General features: G+C 37.6%; 1 protein-coding gene across 6 annotated transcripts in view; it reads right to left on the bottom strand.

The window, feature by feature from the left end:
- The window catches only part of JADE3 (jade family PHD finger 3), a 136,511-nt gene that overhangs the window by 8,099 nt on the left and 108,998 nt on the right, over positions 1 to 19,414 (bottom strand). For all 6 annotated transcript variants that reach the window (XM_016127791.2, XM_016127792.2, XM_016127790.2 and 3 more), the window contains 3 exons: positions 18,519 to 18,730; positions 13,501 to 13,668; positions 11,123 to 11,239 (listed from right to left, as the gene is read on the bottom strand). In XM_016127791.2, coding sequence (XP_015983277.1) covers positions 11,123 to 11,239; positions 13,501 to 13,668; positions 18,519 to 18,730 — 497 coding nt within the window. The remainder of the gene's footprint in view (positions 1 to 11,122; positions 11,240 to 13,500; positions 13,669 to 18,518; positions 18,731 to 19,414) is intronic.

Here is a 19,414-nt window from a genome sequence, read left to right as displayed (position 1 = left end):
GCCTATGGTTAAAGTCAAGTTTCAACTCTTTTGGAAGCCTGCAAATGGAAGGCAGACTGCTCAATTATCTATGTGCTGGGTTTTTGAAAACTAAACTTAGAAAATGAATTTGGATATGAATAAAGACTAAAGAAATGCAAATCATGATGGGTCTCCTTATAACAGATTGAGAAATTCCACAACTAAGAGAATTCTGACAACCATCAAAGCTTTAATGGGGTAGATTCCATTTAAACTAATTTCACAGGATAAAGAATTCCAGGGATGAAATATAATTCTAAGGTCATCTTACCTAGCATCACATTTATTATTGCTTCTACCTGATTTTCTATCTTTACTGGACCCCCACCTCTAACTCCTTTCACTTTTTAGTTAAGTGGTAATCTAGCCATTTACTAGATTACTCTAGCATTCGCCACCCCTGCGTTGGACAGCTCTATTACACTGAAATCTGTATGCTTAAAACTTCCATGTATTTGAAAAGCCTCATGAAAATGAGGATGATTAAAGCCCCAAATGTGTTTTTATCTGGGTACCTTTTATCATTACTAGGCTAAGAAACTAGCCAGTCATTTAAAAAACAAGAAGCAAAAGGAATTCTTTAGCAAAAGATTAAGTGTTGGCATAGTGCTCTTTTGCTGTTTAATAACAGATAAAAATATGGGATGAGAAAGCAAAAAAGATTGTTTCCTATTTAAGAAAATGAATATGTGACATAAAACTACTACTATTGGGAAGCTAAAAACAGATCATCTCTCTTGGGTCAAATTTATAGAATGCAGAGACATAAGTAAAAATTACTCAGAATAAAAGGTAATACACGAATAAGAATTGGGTACCTAGATAAAAAGTGGAATGTCCTTAGGAAAGTCTGCCATAAAATCCATCTGGTTTAAAAAAATATGGCCATTCTATGATATTTATAGCTGGAAGTCTATATATCGTGGTGGTAAAGGAGAAATGCCAACCAAGTTCTGGTGCCAATTAAAAACCTATTTCACCTTTTCCCCCCAAAACATTTGGTACAGTTTAATTAAACGAATGTCTACTGTAGCTACTTAAGGTGATAAGGGAGGTATTATTATGCCTATTAAAAACAGCTTGAGATATAATTTACATACCATAAAACTCACCAATTTTAAGTATACACTTCAATGGTTTTTAGTATATTTACAGTTGTACAACCATCACCATATGTAATTTTAGTACATTTTCAACTCCCCCCTCAAAAGAAATCTTGTGCCGATGTGCAGTCATGCCCTGTTCACAGCCCCAGACCTGCCCAACCACTAATCTACTTTATGTCTATATAAACAGGCTGTTTCATATAAGTAGAATCATACAATATATGGCTGTTTATATCTGGCTTCTTTTACTTAGGATGTCTTCAAGGTTCATCTACATTGAAGCATGTATCAGAATTTCATTCCTTTAAAAATGTGCCTAAATAATACTCTATTGTATGGATATACCACATTTGTTTTTCCATTCACCAGTTGATGGTTATTTGAAATTTCACTTTTTGGCTTTTACAAAATAATGCTGCTATGAACATTTGTGTACCAGTTTTTAACCTTTCCCAAAGAAAGATTTGATCCTTTGCTGCCAGTTCCTGAGAAGCATTCTCTAGATCCTTGGAGTGCTCTGCCTGATAAGTATCTTTGTTTACCTGGGGGTTTTGGGCCATGTCAGATATTCTAAACTAACAATGTGATTCATATTGGAAGCTTTGGGCCATGTGGTATCAGCCTAATATCCGGAGGGATCATGCAGATGGTCAGCTGTTTCTACTTGGCCAACTTCTGATAAAATCTCTGGACACCAATGCTTATATGAGCATCCCTAATCAGCAATACTCTGCATTATCACATATCATTGCTAGGAGAAATAAGCACTGTCCACAAGATTCTACTTGGAGAGGACAACTAGAAGCTCCATACCTGTTCTTTCCCAGGCCCTGCCCTATGTGCCTCTTTCCTTTGCTGATTTTAATCTGTATTCTTTCATTCTAATAGACTGTAACCATGAGTATAATGGCTTTTCTGAGTTCTAGTGAATTACTGAACCTGAGGGTGGTCTTAGGGGCCTCTTTAATTCCAGGTTTATACTAGTAAGTGAAACTGCTGAGCTGTAGGGTAACTCTACATTTAGTTTTCTAAGAAACTGACAGATTCCTTCTCACAGTGGCTGCACATTTTACATTTCCACTAGCAATGCATGAGGGTTCCAATTTCTCCACATTTTTGCCAATAACTGTTATGGTCTGCCTTTTTGAGTATCACTACCCTACTGAGTATGAAGTGGTATCTCATTGTGGTTTATTTATTTTTAAAGAGGGAAAAATAACTCTCTACATAGTCTTCAGAAATTGTAGAAAAATGAGTTTTTAAAATACTTTCATTAGAAGGAAATGTGTAAGGGGAGTTTCTATGAGATGAGAACTGGATCGGATAGAATGGTTTTATTAAAAATCTTGAAAAAGAACACCAGAGCCTGATTTAGGAATTAAGGTGCTTCTTTAAAGAAATATTTTGTCACCCTGACCTGCCAAGAGAAAATAGTGCATCTTCCTCAAAAGCAGATGACACCTGCCTGTAATACAAAGGGCCTGGTGCATATGTACTCAGCAGTTCCTGCCCTTAATCCCCAATAATCCATTTTTAGACAAATGAGTAGTATCAGAGCAATTTTCTCAAAACTGGTCACTGAAACAATGTCATAAATGGCTCAAACTAGCCTATAAAATCTATTTCAGCCACTGTGTACTTAAACTCTAGCACCAACAGTAGCCACTGGCCCTTCTGATCTCTCATCCCTAAAGGTCTTTAAGGTCTGAGGGGAGAAGTTGCTTCACTGTTATTTAACTTTTCCTATGTTTATATCTGGCCTCCCTCAACAGACCATAAACTCCTGAAGGCAGAGACTTGAAGTGTCTTAGAACAATTTGGAAAATATAAGAAAAATATTAAAGCACTTTCCCTCTTTTTTATTTATTTTTTGGTGCCCTTTAATCTCAATATTTAATTTCCTTCTCTACTGAGTACCACTTGTTGAAAATTTTCATTTGTTTTAAAAAAGGTCACTTCCCTTATAGTCAAACTCATATTAGACTAACGGTAAACTCATGGTGGCCCACTTGTTTATTCTGACTTTATTTGATATTCTATTCAGTTTGGCAGGATAAATGCTAGGGCTTTCCATCAACAAAGACAGATCGACTTCAGGGAATAATAATATAAACAGTAATAACAAGTACAACTACTAGGATCACTAAGTATTTACTACTATCTGTTAGGCACTGTGCTTAGCTCTTTACCACCTTAATAAGTAGTAATAAGTAATAAGTACTATTATTACCTCCATTATAGATGTGTCAACTGAAGTACAGATATAGTAGACCAGGATCTGAACTCCAGGAGTCTGGCTCCAAAAGCCATATTCTTTTTTTTTTCTTTTTAAAAATAATTTATTTTTCAATTACAGCTGACATACAATATTAGTTTCAGGTGTAAAACACAGAGATTAGACATTATATAACTTACAAAGTGATCACCCTGATAAATCTAGTACCCACTAACGCCACAGTTACCATAATATTATTGACTATATTCCATATGCTATACTTCACATCCCCATGACTATTTTGTAACTACCCATCTGTACTTGTTAATACCTTCCCCTTTTTCACCCATCCCCCCCAACTCCCCTTCCACCTGGAGATGATCAAAATGTTCTTTGTATCTATGATTTATTTTGTTCTTTAGATTCCACATGTAAGTGAAATCATATGGTATTTGTCTTTCTCTGTCTGATTGAGTCCACTCAGCATAGTTAGTACCCTTTAGGTCTATCCATGTTGTTTCAGATGGCAAGAATTCTTTCTTATGGCCAAATAATATTCCACTGTATGTATGTACCACCTCCTCTTTATCCATTTATCCATTGATGGACACCCAGGTTGCCTCTATATCTTGGCTATTATAAATAATGCTGCAATGAACATGTGGATATACATACTCCTTTGAAGTAGTGTTTTGGGATTCTTCAGATAAATACTCAGAAGTGTGATTACTGGGTCATTCTTTGTCTCGTTATAGTCTTTGTTTTAAAGTTGATTTTGTCTGGCATAAGTATTGCTACCCCAGCTTTTTTTTGTTTCCGTGTTCATGCAGTATCTTTTCCTAACCCTTTACTTTCAGTCTGTGTATCTTTCAATCTGAAGTGGGTTTTTTTTCAAATATTTTTACTAAAATATAGCCAACATACAATATTGTATCAGTTTCAGGTGTACACCTTATTTGACATTTACATACCTAAAGAAGTGATCACCATGATAAGTCCTGCAACCAACTGAAACCATACAATGCTATCACAATATTATGGACTATATATTCCCTATGCTATACATATCCTCATGCCTTGTTTTATACCTGGAAATTTGAGCCTCTTATTCCCCTTCGCCTTTCCCCCGTTTTGATATTTTGATTACAGTTGACATTCTATATTATATTATATTACTTTCAGGTATACAGCATAGTGATTAGACATTTATATAATTTATGAAATGATCACCCTGACTAGTCTAGTACCCATCTGGCACTATACATAAGCCATTACAATATTATTGACTATATTCTCTATGCTTTATTTCCCTAAGACTATTTCATAACTACCGATTTGTACTTTTTAATCCCTTCATCTTTTTCACCTCATCTCCGAACCCCCTCCCATCTGGCAACCATCAGGTTGTTCCCTGCATCTATGAGTATGTTTCTGTTTTATTTTGTTCCTTAGGTTCCACATATAAGTGAGATCATATGGTATTTGTCTTTCTCTGACTTATTTCGCTCAGCATAATACCTTCCAGGTCCATCCATATTTTCACAAATGGTAAGATTTCATTCTTTTTCTTTATGGCTGACGTAATATTCCATTGTATATATGTACCGCCTCTTCTTTATCCGATTGTCTATTGATGGGCACTTTGGTTGCTTCCATATTGTGGCTATTGTAAATAATGCTGCAATGAACATAGGGGTGTGTATATTTCGAATTAGTGTTTTGGATTTCTTCAGATAAATACTGAGAAGTGGAATTGCTGGGTCATATAGTAGTTCTATTTTAAATTTCTGGAGGAACCTGTATAGTAAAGTGAGTCTCTTGTAGGTAGCATATATAAGGGTCTTTTCTTATCCATTCAGCCACCCTATCTTTTGAGTGGAATATTTAATCCACTTACATTTAAAGTAATTGTTGATAGATGTGTAGTTATTGCCATTTTATTATTCATATTTCCCCTCCTCTTCTTCTTCCTTCTACAAGGAGTCCCTTTAACATTTCTCATAATATCAGTTTGGTGGTGATGAACTACTTTAGCTTTTTCTAGTCTGAGAAGCTCTTTATCTGTCCTTCGAATCTAAATGATAGCTTTGCTGGGTAGAGTAATACTGGTTGTAGATCCTTGTTTTTCATCACTTTGAGTATTTTGTGCTAATCCTTTGTGGTCTGCAACATTTCTGTTGAGAAATCAGCTGACGGTCTTATGGCAGCTCCCTTGTAACTGACTGCTTCTCTTGCTGCTTTTAAGATTCTTTTCTTTAACCTTTGGCATTTTAATGATGATGTATCTTGGTGTGGGCCTCTCTGGGTTCATCTTGTTTGGGACTCTGTGCTTCTTGGGCTTGTATGTCTGTTTCCTTTACCAGTTAGGGAAGTTTTCAGTCATTATTTCCTGAAATAGGTTTTCCATTCCTTGCTCTCTCTCTTCTCCTTTTGGTACTCCTATGGTGTGAATGTTGACACATTTGATGTTGTCCCAGAGGCCCTTAAATTATTCTCATTTTTTTTGGATTCTTTTTTACTTTTTGCTGTTCTGGTTGGGTGTTTTCTGCTACCTTGTCTTTTAAAATTGCTAATTTGATCCTGTTTCAGCTAATCTACTGTTGATTCCCTGTGATGTATTCTTCATTTCAGTTATTATACTCTTCATTTCTGACTGGTTCTTTTTTTGTATTTTCTATCTCCATTTTTATAGTTCCCATCTCTTTGTTGAAGTTCTCACTGTGATCATTGTGTATCCTTATAACAAATGTTTTGAACTTTGCATCTGGTAGATTGCTTTTTTCTACTTTGTTTAGTTCTTTTTCTGGTGCTTTGTTCTGTTTTTTCATTTGAGACATGTGTCTTTGTCTTCTGATTTTGGCTGCCTCCCTGTATTTATTTCTATGTATTAGGTAGTTCTGCTATGTCTCTGGTCTTGGTAGAATGGCCTTATGTAGTAAGTATCCAGTGGCATTAGGTGGGGCCCAGTGGCACAGTCTCCCTGGTCACCTGAACCAGGTGCTCCAGGTGTGTCCCTGGTGTTGGCTGTTTGTACTCCTTTTGTAGTTGAGCCTTGACTGCTGTCAGCACATCAGTGGGAGGGACTGACTCTCAGGCTAATTGGTTATTGAGGACCAGCCATGACTACAGTGGAGATCTGTTGTGCAGAGGCTGATCCTATGGAGCAGTATTTGCTTTAGTGGGGCTGTTCTGATGCCTGCTGGGTATGCCATTTGGATCTGTTATTTATGGAGCTGGTAGGGTGGTGGTCTGGTGCTAAAGGTCATATCTTAACCACTGTTAGCTCTTTCTTCTCAGGGAAGGCCTAAAGCATCTGGAGTTAGGTTGAATGGGACTTAAAGATAAGATATATAAGGACGCTACAGGAATTCTCAAAAGCTGGCAGTTAGAGGGACTGTGTCCAGGTCTAGGTAAAACTCAAAGCTCTCTGTGCATCTGATTTGAACCCAGTCTTTAGGATAAGTTCCAGAATTATCAGAAGCCTTCATGTTCATGGGAAAAGTTTAGCTCCAAGATATGGAAGCTGCAGATATTGGCTAGTCTAGACCCCAAACATAACAGTGTTTGATTCTATCCTTGCCCAGTGAAATGTTCTGAAATCAAAACAAAATATGCAGGTATTCCCACTGTTGGCAGTTAGGAAGAATAAACACAATTCACAGTTAAGAAATTTCCAAAGAGTTTATAAAGCAAAATACCCCAAATATGTTACTAATCACAAAGTCTCTTTAATAAACCTCTGAAGAACAATGATGCTAATAAAACTCAATTTTCACTGAATTACTGTATAGCTGATCCTTGAACATGTGGGTCTGAACTGTGTGGGTCCACTTAGACATGGATTTTCCAATTGACCTGCACAGTTCGAACCTATGCTGTTTAACAATTGAATCTGAGGTTAGGGCTGACTATAGTTATACTACATTTTTGGCTGCATGGAAGTTTGGCACCCCTAACCTCTTATGGTTCAAGGGTTACCTGTATTTGTTTACTATATTTTTCATTCTTATACAGGAAGCAAGATGCTAAATTACTAATGGGCTTGGAATTTACTTAGTAGTAATTTAAAAGGAAAAAAAAAGGTTTTGGTTTGTTTTCCCCCAGGAAAAGTAGGTGCCAACCATGGAAAACAAAGAACACTCCATTAGTATAAGGAGAATATAGGTGAAGAAAAGTATGACCACACTTAAAAAGGTCACTTGAAGTTCATGCCCCCTCAACTGGAGGTGGGTCTTTAATAAAGTCTGGTACTGACAATGCACTTCCTCAAACCATAAAACTATTTCATACCTCTTCTCTCCTCAAACTTCTAGACCTACCCACCTTCTTACTCTCACCTGATAATCCTGCTTCCTACCTCACTGAGGAAATTAAAACAATCAAGAGCACTTCTGTAGATTCCCACCAGCACATCTACCTAATACTGCACCTATACACTCTGCATTCAAGCCTGTTGTCTGAAAAGAGATATCTGTGCTCTTGCCCAAAGCCACCCCTCCATGGCACACTTTACCTTTTCTTACCTACTGAAAAACTTTGCTATAGCAGTTTTTCTTCTCCACTGGGTCACTCCCTTTGCATATATACTGTTATGTTCTATACGTTAACAAGTATACACACATACTTGTTATTTCTTCTGTCTTAAAGAAAAGACCTCTTTCCCCCACTTTTCTGGACTGTTCCTACTCCATTTCTTTGCCCTGACCCTTGGCAATGTAGCTTTTGCCATCACCACTCCACCTACAGTGCTCATCCGGATTACTAATAATCACATTACTAAATTTAGGTGTCAATTTGTAGTCCTCATCTTACTTCAGCAACATTTAACACCACTGATCTTTTCCTTCTCCTTGAAATGCTTTCTTCCTTTGATTTCTAGGCTACTACAGGCTCTTGGTTTTCCTCCTGACTCCCTGGTGGCCTATTCTCAGTTTCCTTTGTTAGTTCTTGCTACTCTCCTTGACTTCTTGATGCTGGAATACTTCAAGGCCTAGTGCTTGGTACTGTGCTCTTCATCAATACTCATTCGGTGATCCTACCTAGTCCAGACTAAAGCTATCTATATACCAATGACTCACGCATTTATGTCTTCAGTCCAAAACTTTCCCCTAAATTCACATAGACAACTGTCAGCTTGACATTTCTACTAGGATACCTGATAGACATCTCAAACTTAAAAGCCTAAGACTGAACTCATATTTTCCCCTAAGTCTGTTCTACATATGCAGATTTATGGCAACTTCACCCGACCACTGTTTGGACCAAAAACCTGGAGGTATTCCCAACTTTTACCTTTCTCTCACACCTCATATCTGAGCCATAGTCAATTCTATTGGCTCTACCTTCGACATTAATCCAGAATCCAACCACTTTGCGCCACCTCCAGGGCTATCACTCTGGTCAAAGCCACCACCATTTCTCATGGATTATTTTAATAGCCTCCTAATTGCTTTTACTGTTTCTAACCTTCCTTCTTCTTGGTCTATTCTACAGAGTGCCTATTTTTGTTTTTAATCTTTTACTATGGAAATTAAAAAACCTATATAATAGCATAAAGAGTACTATAATAAACTCCATATAACCATCACCCAGCTTCAATAATTATTAGTGTATGAGCAATCTTGTTTTATCTTTAACTCCCATACTACCCTGCCCTCCAGATTATTTTGAAACAAATCTTAGATATCAAATCATTCCATGTAGTGATCCTTAAAAATATAAATCAAATCGTGTCATTATCTCCTCTAACCTGCCAATTCTCCCCCTTCCCCCTCAAACTTGGAGTAAAACAAAGAGATCTCATACAGGTTCTGGAAGCCCTACACAAGGGGCTGGCAAACTGTGGCTCAGAAACCAAATGCAGCCAGCTGCCTGTTTTTCTGTGGCCCATAAGCTAAGGATGGTTTTCACATTTTTAAGTGGTAGAAAAAAATAAAAAGAGGAATAATATTTCATAACACATAAAATATGAAAAATTTACAGTCCACAAATAAAGTCAAAATTTTAACTCTTAATTTGATCAAAATCTTTTAAAAATGCAGAATATAAACTCTAATAAAAATAAGAACCATTACCCTGCAAATGAAAAACCTACTCTAGAATGTTTCATCTATCCATTTGTTCATCATCCATCGATGTAATATTTACTGTCTTCCTACTATGTCAGGGGTGTGGGGTATCTAAGGATGAAATAATCTGAGCCTACAGTCTACTATGGAAGATAAAACTCATATGCAGATTTATAACTATAATAGAGAACAGAGTGTGGTAATGCGGGGTTGTAATGCAAACTCAGATCAAGGGCAGTGTGTTCTCTCACCACAATCACACTGCCAATTCCTAACTGTTGGGGAAAAAAGTCACCCTTTAAAACAGCAAAAATAGGAGGGAAAATGCAGGTACCGCAATATGAAAAATAAGTAAATCCATGGATAAAAATTCAATATGCTATTATAAAATGACTAATAACTATGAAAACATGGAAAATATTTTATTTTTCAGTGGGGAGAATACATATTACAAACTAATCTATGATACAATGTATTTATTCAATAAACACTAATTGAACACTAACAATGGGCAGGCACTCTCCTTTGTGCTAGAGGAAATTCACAGAAGAATATTGCACAACCATGGCCCTCAAAGGGCTCATATATGTGGAACAACAGGGAGAGAATTACAAAAACAAATAGGCAATGTGTTAAGGTAGTAGACCCCATGGGAATAATTTTTCTTAAAATGTTTTTCCTTTATAATTGCTAAAGTGCTTTAGTTAAATGAAATCTATAAAAATAAGTTTTTTAAAAAAGCAAGACCAAATATCCAATTCTGTCAGATGTAAAAATGAGTTTAAAAAATTAAAAGGGACTTTGGGGTCCAGATTGTGTTCCTTAAATACAATTTCCCAGTAATAGAACCAGGGTTAATTGGAGGAGTGGCTGATCCCAGGTCTGGACTAAGAAATCTACAAAATGAGCCAGATAGCAAGGAACCTCATGAACACCTAAAGTTACTGTCCCTAAGCTATTAAGCTATGATGTTATATGACCCCTTTTCTGTGGTGGTCAGCAGGCAAATCAAACTCCAACCAGCCTGTCACTCCTATGTAGGAGGTGTGTGGAATGGAAGGGTCAACCATTTCTGCCTTTCCGGGAGGTAACTGGCGTCTCTCAGTCCCATCTACTCCCACTGCTGCTCAAATACTTCTATTGAGTATACCAGCTACTACTTCTACTTCAAGTAGCTGAATTCCTGTGCCCCAGATGTCTTAGAAAACTTTACTTGCCACTACCATATGCAACAAGTGAGAATGACTTTCCAACCTACCCACCAGAATTTACCCATTCAGAGGCATCTTGCTCTACCAAAACGAGTTGCATTTAGTCCAGTAACAGGGTCATCTATCAAATTATCCTGGAAGCCAAGTCCATTGATAGTCAATGCGTGAGCTACACAAGAACATGGGCCTGATTGTTTTATAGTGACGGCTTGTTTCCATCCAGGATGGTATCATTTAGCTTCAGAACTCACCTAATTCATCATATCTGATAGCAAAGAATGGAAATTAACTATCACTACGGATACTAAAAAGATTAAGCTGAAGGCTTTAGAGGTAACATCCAAAAAAAGGGTTCCAGAAATGGTCTATACAATGGCAGAGCTGTGGGAATGAGTGGGAGGCCTCCTGAGTAACCATTCAGTTAACAAGATGTTCTCACTGGGAAGGTGAGTCTGGCCAATTTGGTGATAGCACACTCCACCACTTCCCATGGGGACTTACCTGAATGCAAGCCCCTGTCTTCAATTTGCACAGGCTGCAAACTAAAGCCCACCGACTAGGCGGGATGTGGGATATCTTTGTGATTGGTTCCATCCTCTCGGGACAACCAATGCTGACCTACAAATAAAACACCACCATAAGGCAGAGGCACTAAGGCATTCCCAAAGTGCCTTTTACAAACCATAAATGATGTTACATGAAGCTCAGAACATCAAAACAATGAAGTGAGACATGTCTCTTAAGGTTACTATGGGACCAAGAATAAGTAAAACTTGTCTCTAGCCACTGCACAGACCTTTAATCATTTCCAGTAATGTAAAAGATTCATACATAGGATGAGGGCAGAAGTGGCGACTAGGCGTGGTTAACTTAATGAATCAATGATATCTATACTTTACTTAGGAACCAAAGAAAGCTACTAAGGAAAGGAATTAAAATTTATAAAACCTAGCACCTATCATATTAGAGATGGTACCACATGCCTTGTTTTTTCATTTAATTAACTAAGGATGAAAAATAGAGGCAGTGACCAGACTTTCAATTCAGTTTGCATGGAAGCATGATATTGTTGGAAAGTAGCAGCAATCTGTAGAATGAAGAGATTGCAGCATCTAAGCAGAAAGAATGAGGATGATGACATCTGTAAACCAAAGTCTTTAAGATCACATTTCTATTATCGGCTTACTCTACTCTCTCAGTAACTTCAAAGTGAAATTAGTCTTTGGGAGTGAGCTGAAAGGAAATGGATGTTTTTAAAAAGAAAGAAAAAATTTTTCGTATAAAAAGAAGAGGTCAAGCAACTTCTGGTAAAAAGTTTTGTCTTCTTATTTATAAAAAAATGTACATGAGTTTCTAAGAGAGATACAACTTTAAAAAGTGAAGGCCTGTTGAATAAGGATGGTTAAACTAGTATAAGTTTTGCCCTCATCAAGAAATCAGCAGTAGAAAGAACAGAGAGGTCTTAAACAGCCCAAAAGGTACTAGAAACCAGGTACTAGAAACCATAAGAGAATGTCAATAGGTCCAAAAGCTTCTTTTACTTTTAAAGAACTCTTCCTGAGTTACGTTCCAGACTTTTTTATATGATGAGAGAGCCTGCTCTATTAGCTGGGCTATCTGCTGCTGGAAAATAGTCACTCTCAGGCCAGAAACTCAAGAGTTCATTTCATATGTCTATAAGCTGGATGTTCATAGTAAGAAAAAACCCACTACTCAAATAGTATTAAAAATACTGACTTCTATATCTATAAGAGTATCACAGTAGTATCTAGAACTTTCAGCTGAACTCTGTGAGCTGGTTGTTGGATAACTCCCCTGGAGCTGACATTACCAAAAATAAACAAAAATAAAGCCAGGTAAGTTTTAAAGGAGAATGAATTACTGATATAGTATTATCAGCTCCCCCATGAATTAAATTCTGCCATCTCTCTTGTCCTATAGTTAAACTACCTAACAAATTTGCTCACTTGGATAGGGGTTGGGGAAAGAGGCCGTGAGTGGGATGTCCAAGCACATTTTAAAAAGGGCAACCATAAGAAGTAAGGAGAAGCCCCTTTTAATCAACTTAGTGTGCACATAGCCCATCAGGAAATACCAGAAACTGAAGAACCAGATTAAACTATGACAGATAGTTTTGAATAAAGAAGCTCTTAAACAAATATTTAGTTCAAGCTCTGCAAAGAGCTTCCAAAATCAAAGGGCAACCATCACAGTGGGGAAAAGAACTGTTGTGCACTTTATCTGTAATAACCTAAAACTGGAAACAACTCAAATGTCCATCAAAGGACAATGGATAAATTATGGTATATCCATACAATGGAATACAAATAGAAAGGAATGAAACATAGAGTGCTAGCCAGACAGGAAAAAAGTGTAGAATGTATGATTCTATTTATATGAAGTTCAAAAACAGACAAAACTAATCTATAGTGATAGAAATCACTCTTGGGTCATAGGGACCCAGAAAGGGACTGGAAAGTGGGTATGAGAGATCCTTCCAGGGTGTTCCATGTTTGATCTGGGTTGTGGTTCCAGATACAAAAGTGTGAAAATTTATGAAACCCTACACTTAAGATTTGGTATTTTAAGGTAAGTTTCACCTTAAAAAATCTGCTGCTCATACCCTGGTCTTTTGTGCCTTTCCTTCTCATACAAATTTATTCAACATCACTGGTAGTGCCACCTACAAATTAATCAGCGTGGGCTTATAAGATCACTTGCATTTAAGAAGGATGTGAGGAAGTTCAAGTGGAAGCATTATCACCTCAGGAACATGGGCAAGCATGAAGTTTCTCTACGAAGCCTGAGTCAGTCTTAATGTTGTGAGAAATGGGGGTACCCTGGAGGAAATGGCCTCACAGGCATAGGTGAGTTCTTACCTCAGGAATCCACAGGGCACAGCTGACATGAGCCCATTTAGTTCCTGTCTTGGTGGCTTTCATGGCTCCACCTTTCTTTGGACATAAGAGACATTGTGGACGAATGCCCAGGACACAGGAGCGACACAGCCAGCTGCCTTCTGGGACCTTGAGGATGCCATAGCAGGCCTGGAGACATGAGGAGGAAAGGGGAGAATGATTAGCATCTTCTCACCAGAGCTGATGTCTGCTGTCTGGTACAGTCAACAGAGTACCCTCTGTTTTTAGCAGAAAGAGGCAAATAAGGACAAATAAGCTCATATCCAGGATTTAGAAGTTTTAAAACAAAAAAAGAGGCACCTTCCAGTTATCTGTTCTAAGATCAGCATGTCTATCTATAAGAACTGACTTTAATGATGATAGAATAAGACTAGAAGGAAATAAATGCAAAAGCTAGCCCAGCTGTTATCTGACTTTGGGGATTACATATTTTTTTTCTTTTTTCCCTATTTTCTAAAGCTTCTTCAATGATTATTATAATTAGTCATATACTTATTGAACAATTTCTACATGTCATGCAGTGTTGTGATCAAGAAAAAGTATTAGAAAATAAACAGAATGAAACTTCTTAGGAGCAAATGAGCTGATGTTTAAAGAGCCTAACAGTGCCTGGTGCATAAAAGGCATTTAGCAAATTGTAGCAATTACTTGCTTGGGTTGAAGAAAAAGGGCCTTGTGAATGATTCCTGAATCGAACAGAATATTAGACTAATCACAATACTCCATAATGAGTTCTGGAAGCTGCTTCAAAATCCTTTAAGGAATGAAGCTGGACAAATAAATAAATGAATTACTAGCGGAAGAAGGAGATTAGTTTGGAAAACATTCTAGATTTCCTTTTCACTACCTCCGATTTTGCCCACCCTTCCCTACTCACTGCTTTACTCTCGCCATTAGAGACCAAACCTAGGGGCCACATGGCTCCCAGTGTAGCCTGGCACACCCTCCACCACTGACTGATTCATTATGGCAGCTTCATGCCTGCCCTAGGAGGTTCACTCATAGCTCAGATTCAAGTTACAACAGGTGCCATGATGTCAATCCCCCAGCTTGCCTCTTTTCCAAACTCTATCCATATCACTCTTATGCTTCCCAGCTTCCAGATCTAAATTCCTGGACTCATATTATCCACTTTCCCTCATCTACTGTCCTTCCTACAGAATGATCCCTAGACTCTGACCTCTCTATCCATCCCACCACAACTGCTCTATATCCAAGTCCTCATCAGGTCATACCTGGATTGATTTATTTCTAAGTCCTCTTTTACCCCTTTCACGCCTTCAACCCTTCCTCAGTTTGGCTGCCATTTTCTTCTTATTAAAACAATGATTTTATACCACTGCACAGCAACAGACCCTTTAGAAATTCCTTCTGCTCTTACCCCCACCTCCATCTAAACCAGGGGTTCATAAACTACATGAGCCCTGTTTTGTAAAGCCAGTAAGCTGAGGATGGTTTACATACTTTTAAAGGGATGTTAAAAAATAGGTAACAGGGATTATATATAGCCCTCAAAGTCTAAAAATATTTACTATCTTGCCCATCAAAGAAAATGTTTGCTAGCCCCTGGTCTAAAGCCTGCTTCTCCTCACCTCACTTCTCTGGTCACTGCATCCCCTTGCGTCTGCTCCACTTCTCCACCCCTGTCCTCTACTCAGTGTGGTTTCCATAACTAGGTATGCAGTCCACATCATGTAGTCTTCTCTACTTTGACTGTTATGTTTCATCTCCTCAGTGAGATTTTAAGGTCACTGGGGGTTAAGTCCTCTGTCATCAGTTTATCTGGAATGCACTTTATACTGAGCTCGAGTAGGTGGTTTGGTAGAACAAGTTAATTTAACTCAAGAACTGAAGCTGGACTCCAACTGGGCTACTCTCACAATAGCAGGGCATCATTTTATAATTTTCAAAGCTTTCCTTTCTCTGAGGTCCAGAAAGATTGTTAGGAAATGAAAGTAAGCTTCCTTCCTAGAACAGAACCTCTTCCAGACCAGCAGAAGAAAAACCAATGGCCGGTTCTAGGAATACCCTATATCTCTTGGCCATTCTATTGGGAAAAAATCATTTACTGAATCTTGTGTAGACATATTAATAGTCATAAGACCATAGAGCCTGTATTTCATAGCAGTGGTTCTTAACTTTTTGTAGATCACAAAATGATGAAGGCTGTGGACTCTCTTGAGAAAAATTGCACAAGTACATGAGCATATGTTTTGCATATAATTTTGGGGAGTAATAAACTCAATGCCAAATATTACATATATGACAAATATAAAAACTATGATCATATGCTTTCGGGCAAATTAATTTAGGCCTCAATTTGAGTGTTCAATACCTAGACTAAGAAGCAGAAAATGGAACACTTAAAGGGACTTGGAATGGTCTTAATTTCACATTTTTAATGAAAAAAATTTAAATTTACTATTAAAATCTGAAGTCTATTGATGTAAACCTCTCTTCTAAAATGCTGACAATAAGTGTATTATAGGCACAGAGGAACAAACATTTGAGATAATACGGCAGTAAAGAAGGAAAATTATGTTTAATAAATACAGATGCCAACATGTTTCAGATTCTGTTAGAGTAAACCAAATCTTTCAAATCATTTAAAGTCACTTTTCAGTCAACAGAGGGAGCTCTAACCTAAGTAACTCTTTAGAATTCAAGTGACTATACCCACTTGGGAAGAATCTCTTTTACATGAAACTTTATGGGGCACGACATCCAGCTTTAATACATACCAGTTTACATTCTGCAAAGCTTGGTCAAGTGTCATTGTCATCTTTTTCTACGTGATGAAAGGGCATGATTTATAGTCATTACTGGATGTTTTTGAAATAAATACAATACCTCTGAGGAGAATTATGCTTCATTTCGTTAGTCAAAAAAACTAAAAATCGTTCCTTAATATTTTGTCTCAACTGTGAAGGACAAATACAGAAAATATATATAGCTGACCTTTGTACTACTCCCTTTAAGCCTACTACAGAGTTGCCATCATTTACCTGAAAACCCTAGGACAAGAAACATCAGGAAATCAGGATTGTTCAGATCTCAGTAAAGTAATACGGTACACACATGCTATATTACCTAACCCTTCAATGGGACCAGGGGCAGTACCATATAATCAAATTCATTCAAATTCATTAATATTTCTTTAATAATATGTGATATTTACACAAAATGAGATAAAGACTATAAATAGCCTCATATTGGGTAAGTTCTACTATTGCCCCAAATCAGTTTTGGTGCCAAACTTAAGCAAACATTTGCAGTTTTCAGAGTTTTAAAAGTTTGGAATTTCAGAGAAGGGATTGGTGGACCTGTACTGTCAGATACTTAAGTTCATACTTACATAGTAAAGATTTCTCTCTCTAAAGGTGTGACACAAATGACAATAACTGGTGGAGTGAATATAAATTTTTGAAATCTAGTATTTTAGGGGACACAAGTAAAATGATGAAAAAGACCCAATTGGTGACAGAATAATTTTGAGTACCTTCTAATACAGAGGGTTAGATTAGGTGGCCCAGGGAATTAAAGTCTTAAGCCTTGGTTTCTCAGAGTTCTAAAATACAAATCCTATCCTTTAGGGTTGACAGGACAAAACCGAAGTTCCTCAGTTTATGAGAGAAGCCCCTTCACATGCATCCCTTGTATCCTTCTCTACCCTAACTCTCCATGCCTTCCCTGCTCCACCTACTACTCTCCTCAGCTGTGAAGTGCTTAGAGTTGCCTCCAGTGTGCTTTGCCCACTCTCACTACCCATCCGAACAGTTTCTCCTCTCTGCGTGAACACACATTGCTGTTTTATCTGGCATTCAGCTTGGATACCACCTCATGGAAGTTGTCCCCAACTCCTATCCTTCCCATGTACCTCCATAGCAGCAGGGACTTCTATCTACAAAAAAATGACATACTGTGTGTGCTAAATGGGCAGTTTCCCTGTAGTCCCCACACCAGACTCTGATCTCCCTGAGTGTGAAGACTATGTCTGCCTCTTCATCACTGACTATGTCTTCAGTATACAGCATAGTTCTAGCAAATGGATGGTATTGTGTACCTATCTCCTAGATAAATTAATAAAATGAATGAAATGCACAACAGGTTCACAAGAGTGAAAAATCACTTAGGGTTGGGGAGTTCAAGAAAGGATTTGAACTATTTTGGAAGATATGTAGATTTTTGACAGCTGGAGGTGGGAGACAACATTTTAAATTGGAGTATGGCTGTAATCTGGAATAAGGACAGTATCAGGAATATTTATTACTGCCACCTTGAGTCACCTTATTTCACTGGAGCACAGGGCTTGTGGAGGAAGAAAAGAGCTGAAAAGAATGGTGATATCATCATTATTAATTAAAAAGGCAGTGTGGTAGAAAGAATGACAAATAACAAGCTCTAAAAGCTTGGGTAGTCACTTCTCTTGGTAGTACCTGTGAAACTGAGGAGTGGGACAGTCTTTTACAGTCCTAAAATTGTATGATCTTTAACAGCGAAGTAGACCTAGCTTCCTGGGAGTGGTATATTTGGGAGATAGAAGATGTCTCTGGGTACCAGGATAAGGAGTCTGAACTTCCAGCTGTGGATAGTATAAACTCACCAAGGTTACTGACCAGGGTTGTAACCTGATGATGTAACAGAGATTTGAAGTCAGATGACAGACTCCAAGGCAGGCAGCAAGGAGACTCCCCAGGGGACTGTAAAAGTATTGAACAAGGCAATCTCAATGCCCAATGCATGGGCATAAAGGGATATAATAAACATCCAGGTTTAGCCCCCTGGGGTAAAATTAGTAAGTAAGTCACCTTGGGAATTATAAGAAGTATTGTTTCTAAAGGAATTATGGAAGAACAGCCAGGCCGAATCTTTATTTTCCCCCTAAATGCGAGCTGCTACCCAGATATGGGTGCTAGAGATTATCACTGAGCTTCAGCAAGGCTGACCGTGGGGAGGTGGCGGTCTCCACTCTCACTAACCTGATGCACACAGATGTTACACTTATCACAGAACACCATATCATTCCCTTCTTCACTGTCTGGAGACCGGCACACATCACAGATCACATCTTCATCATACTCTATGCCTAGCCCTTCCTCTGTCTCAATAGCATGGTTCATATTTTCATGGCAATGGCGTTCCAGGACTTCTATTGTTTTTTCCATAAGATTCTCATCAACTGGCCCACAACCTGCACAGAAATACAAACAATCAATCAACCCATCAGTCAGCTGTCATTCCCAAATCACCTACTGTGAGCTCAGTGCAGGGGTGAGGATATTCTAAAGGATAAAACCATCTCTTCTTTGATCTAAAACAACCAGATTTCAAAGAATCATTTACTAGAGCTATTCTAATATTTACCTATCATTACATATTAGTGTTTGACACATGAATGAGAAATATATTTCACCATATTGTTTGTTAAGATATATTACTGACCCTTTCAATTTTCTGTCTAAATCCTAGCCAGTCTCCTCCTAAATCTCTCTATGTTTCCTCTTATTCTCACTGAGGGAGGACTTTCAATGAACTTTGTATTAATTTTGAATACTTTAACTTATAGCATTATAAAATAATTAGACTCACATACCTATTTGATATAAATAATCATTCTTAGCAAATTAGTCCCAATGAGCACATCTAATGGTTATACAAGGAAATTTTTATATGAAAAGGTATTAAGTCATAAAAGAAAATTCTAGATATGACACATATGAAACATTTTGTTTTCAAACCTGACTTTTTAAAAAATCCAATAATATTTTTCAACGGCAAACTCCAATATAAAATAAACCTATTAGCATTTATAAAGGTCTAACTGCAAATTCCAAAATTACTTTTTTTGCTTCTTGATTCCTTTTCCTTCTATACT

Source organism: Rousettus aegyptiacus, unplaced genomic scaffold (assembly GCF_014176215.1).
Source record: "Rousettus aegyptiacus isolate mRouAeg1 unplaced genomic scaffold, mRouAeg1.p scaffold_m13_p_9, whole genome shotgun sequence".
Classification (NCBI taxonomy): Eukaryota; Metazoa; Chordata; class Mammalia; order Chiroptera; family Pteropodidae; genus Rousettus; species Rousettus aegyptiacus.
This window is presented reverse-complemented; position numbering and strand designations above follow the sequence as displayed.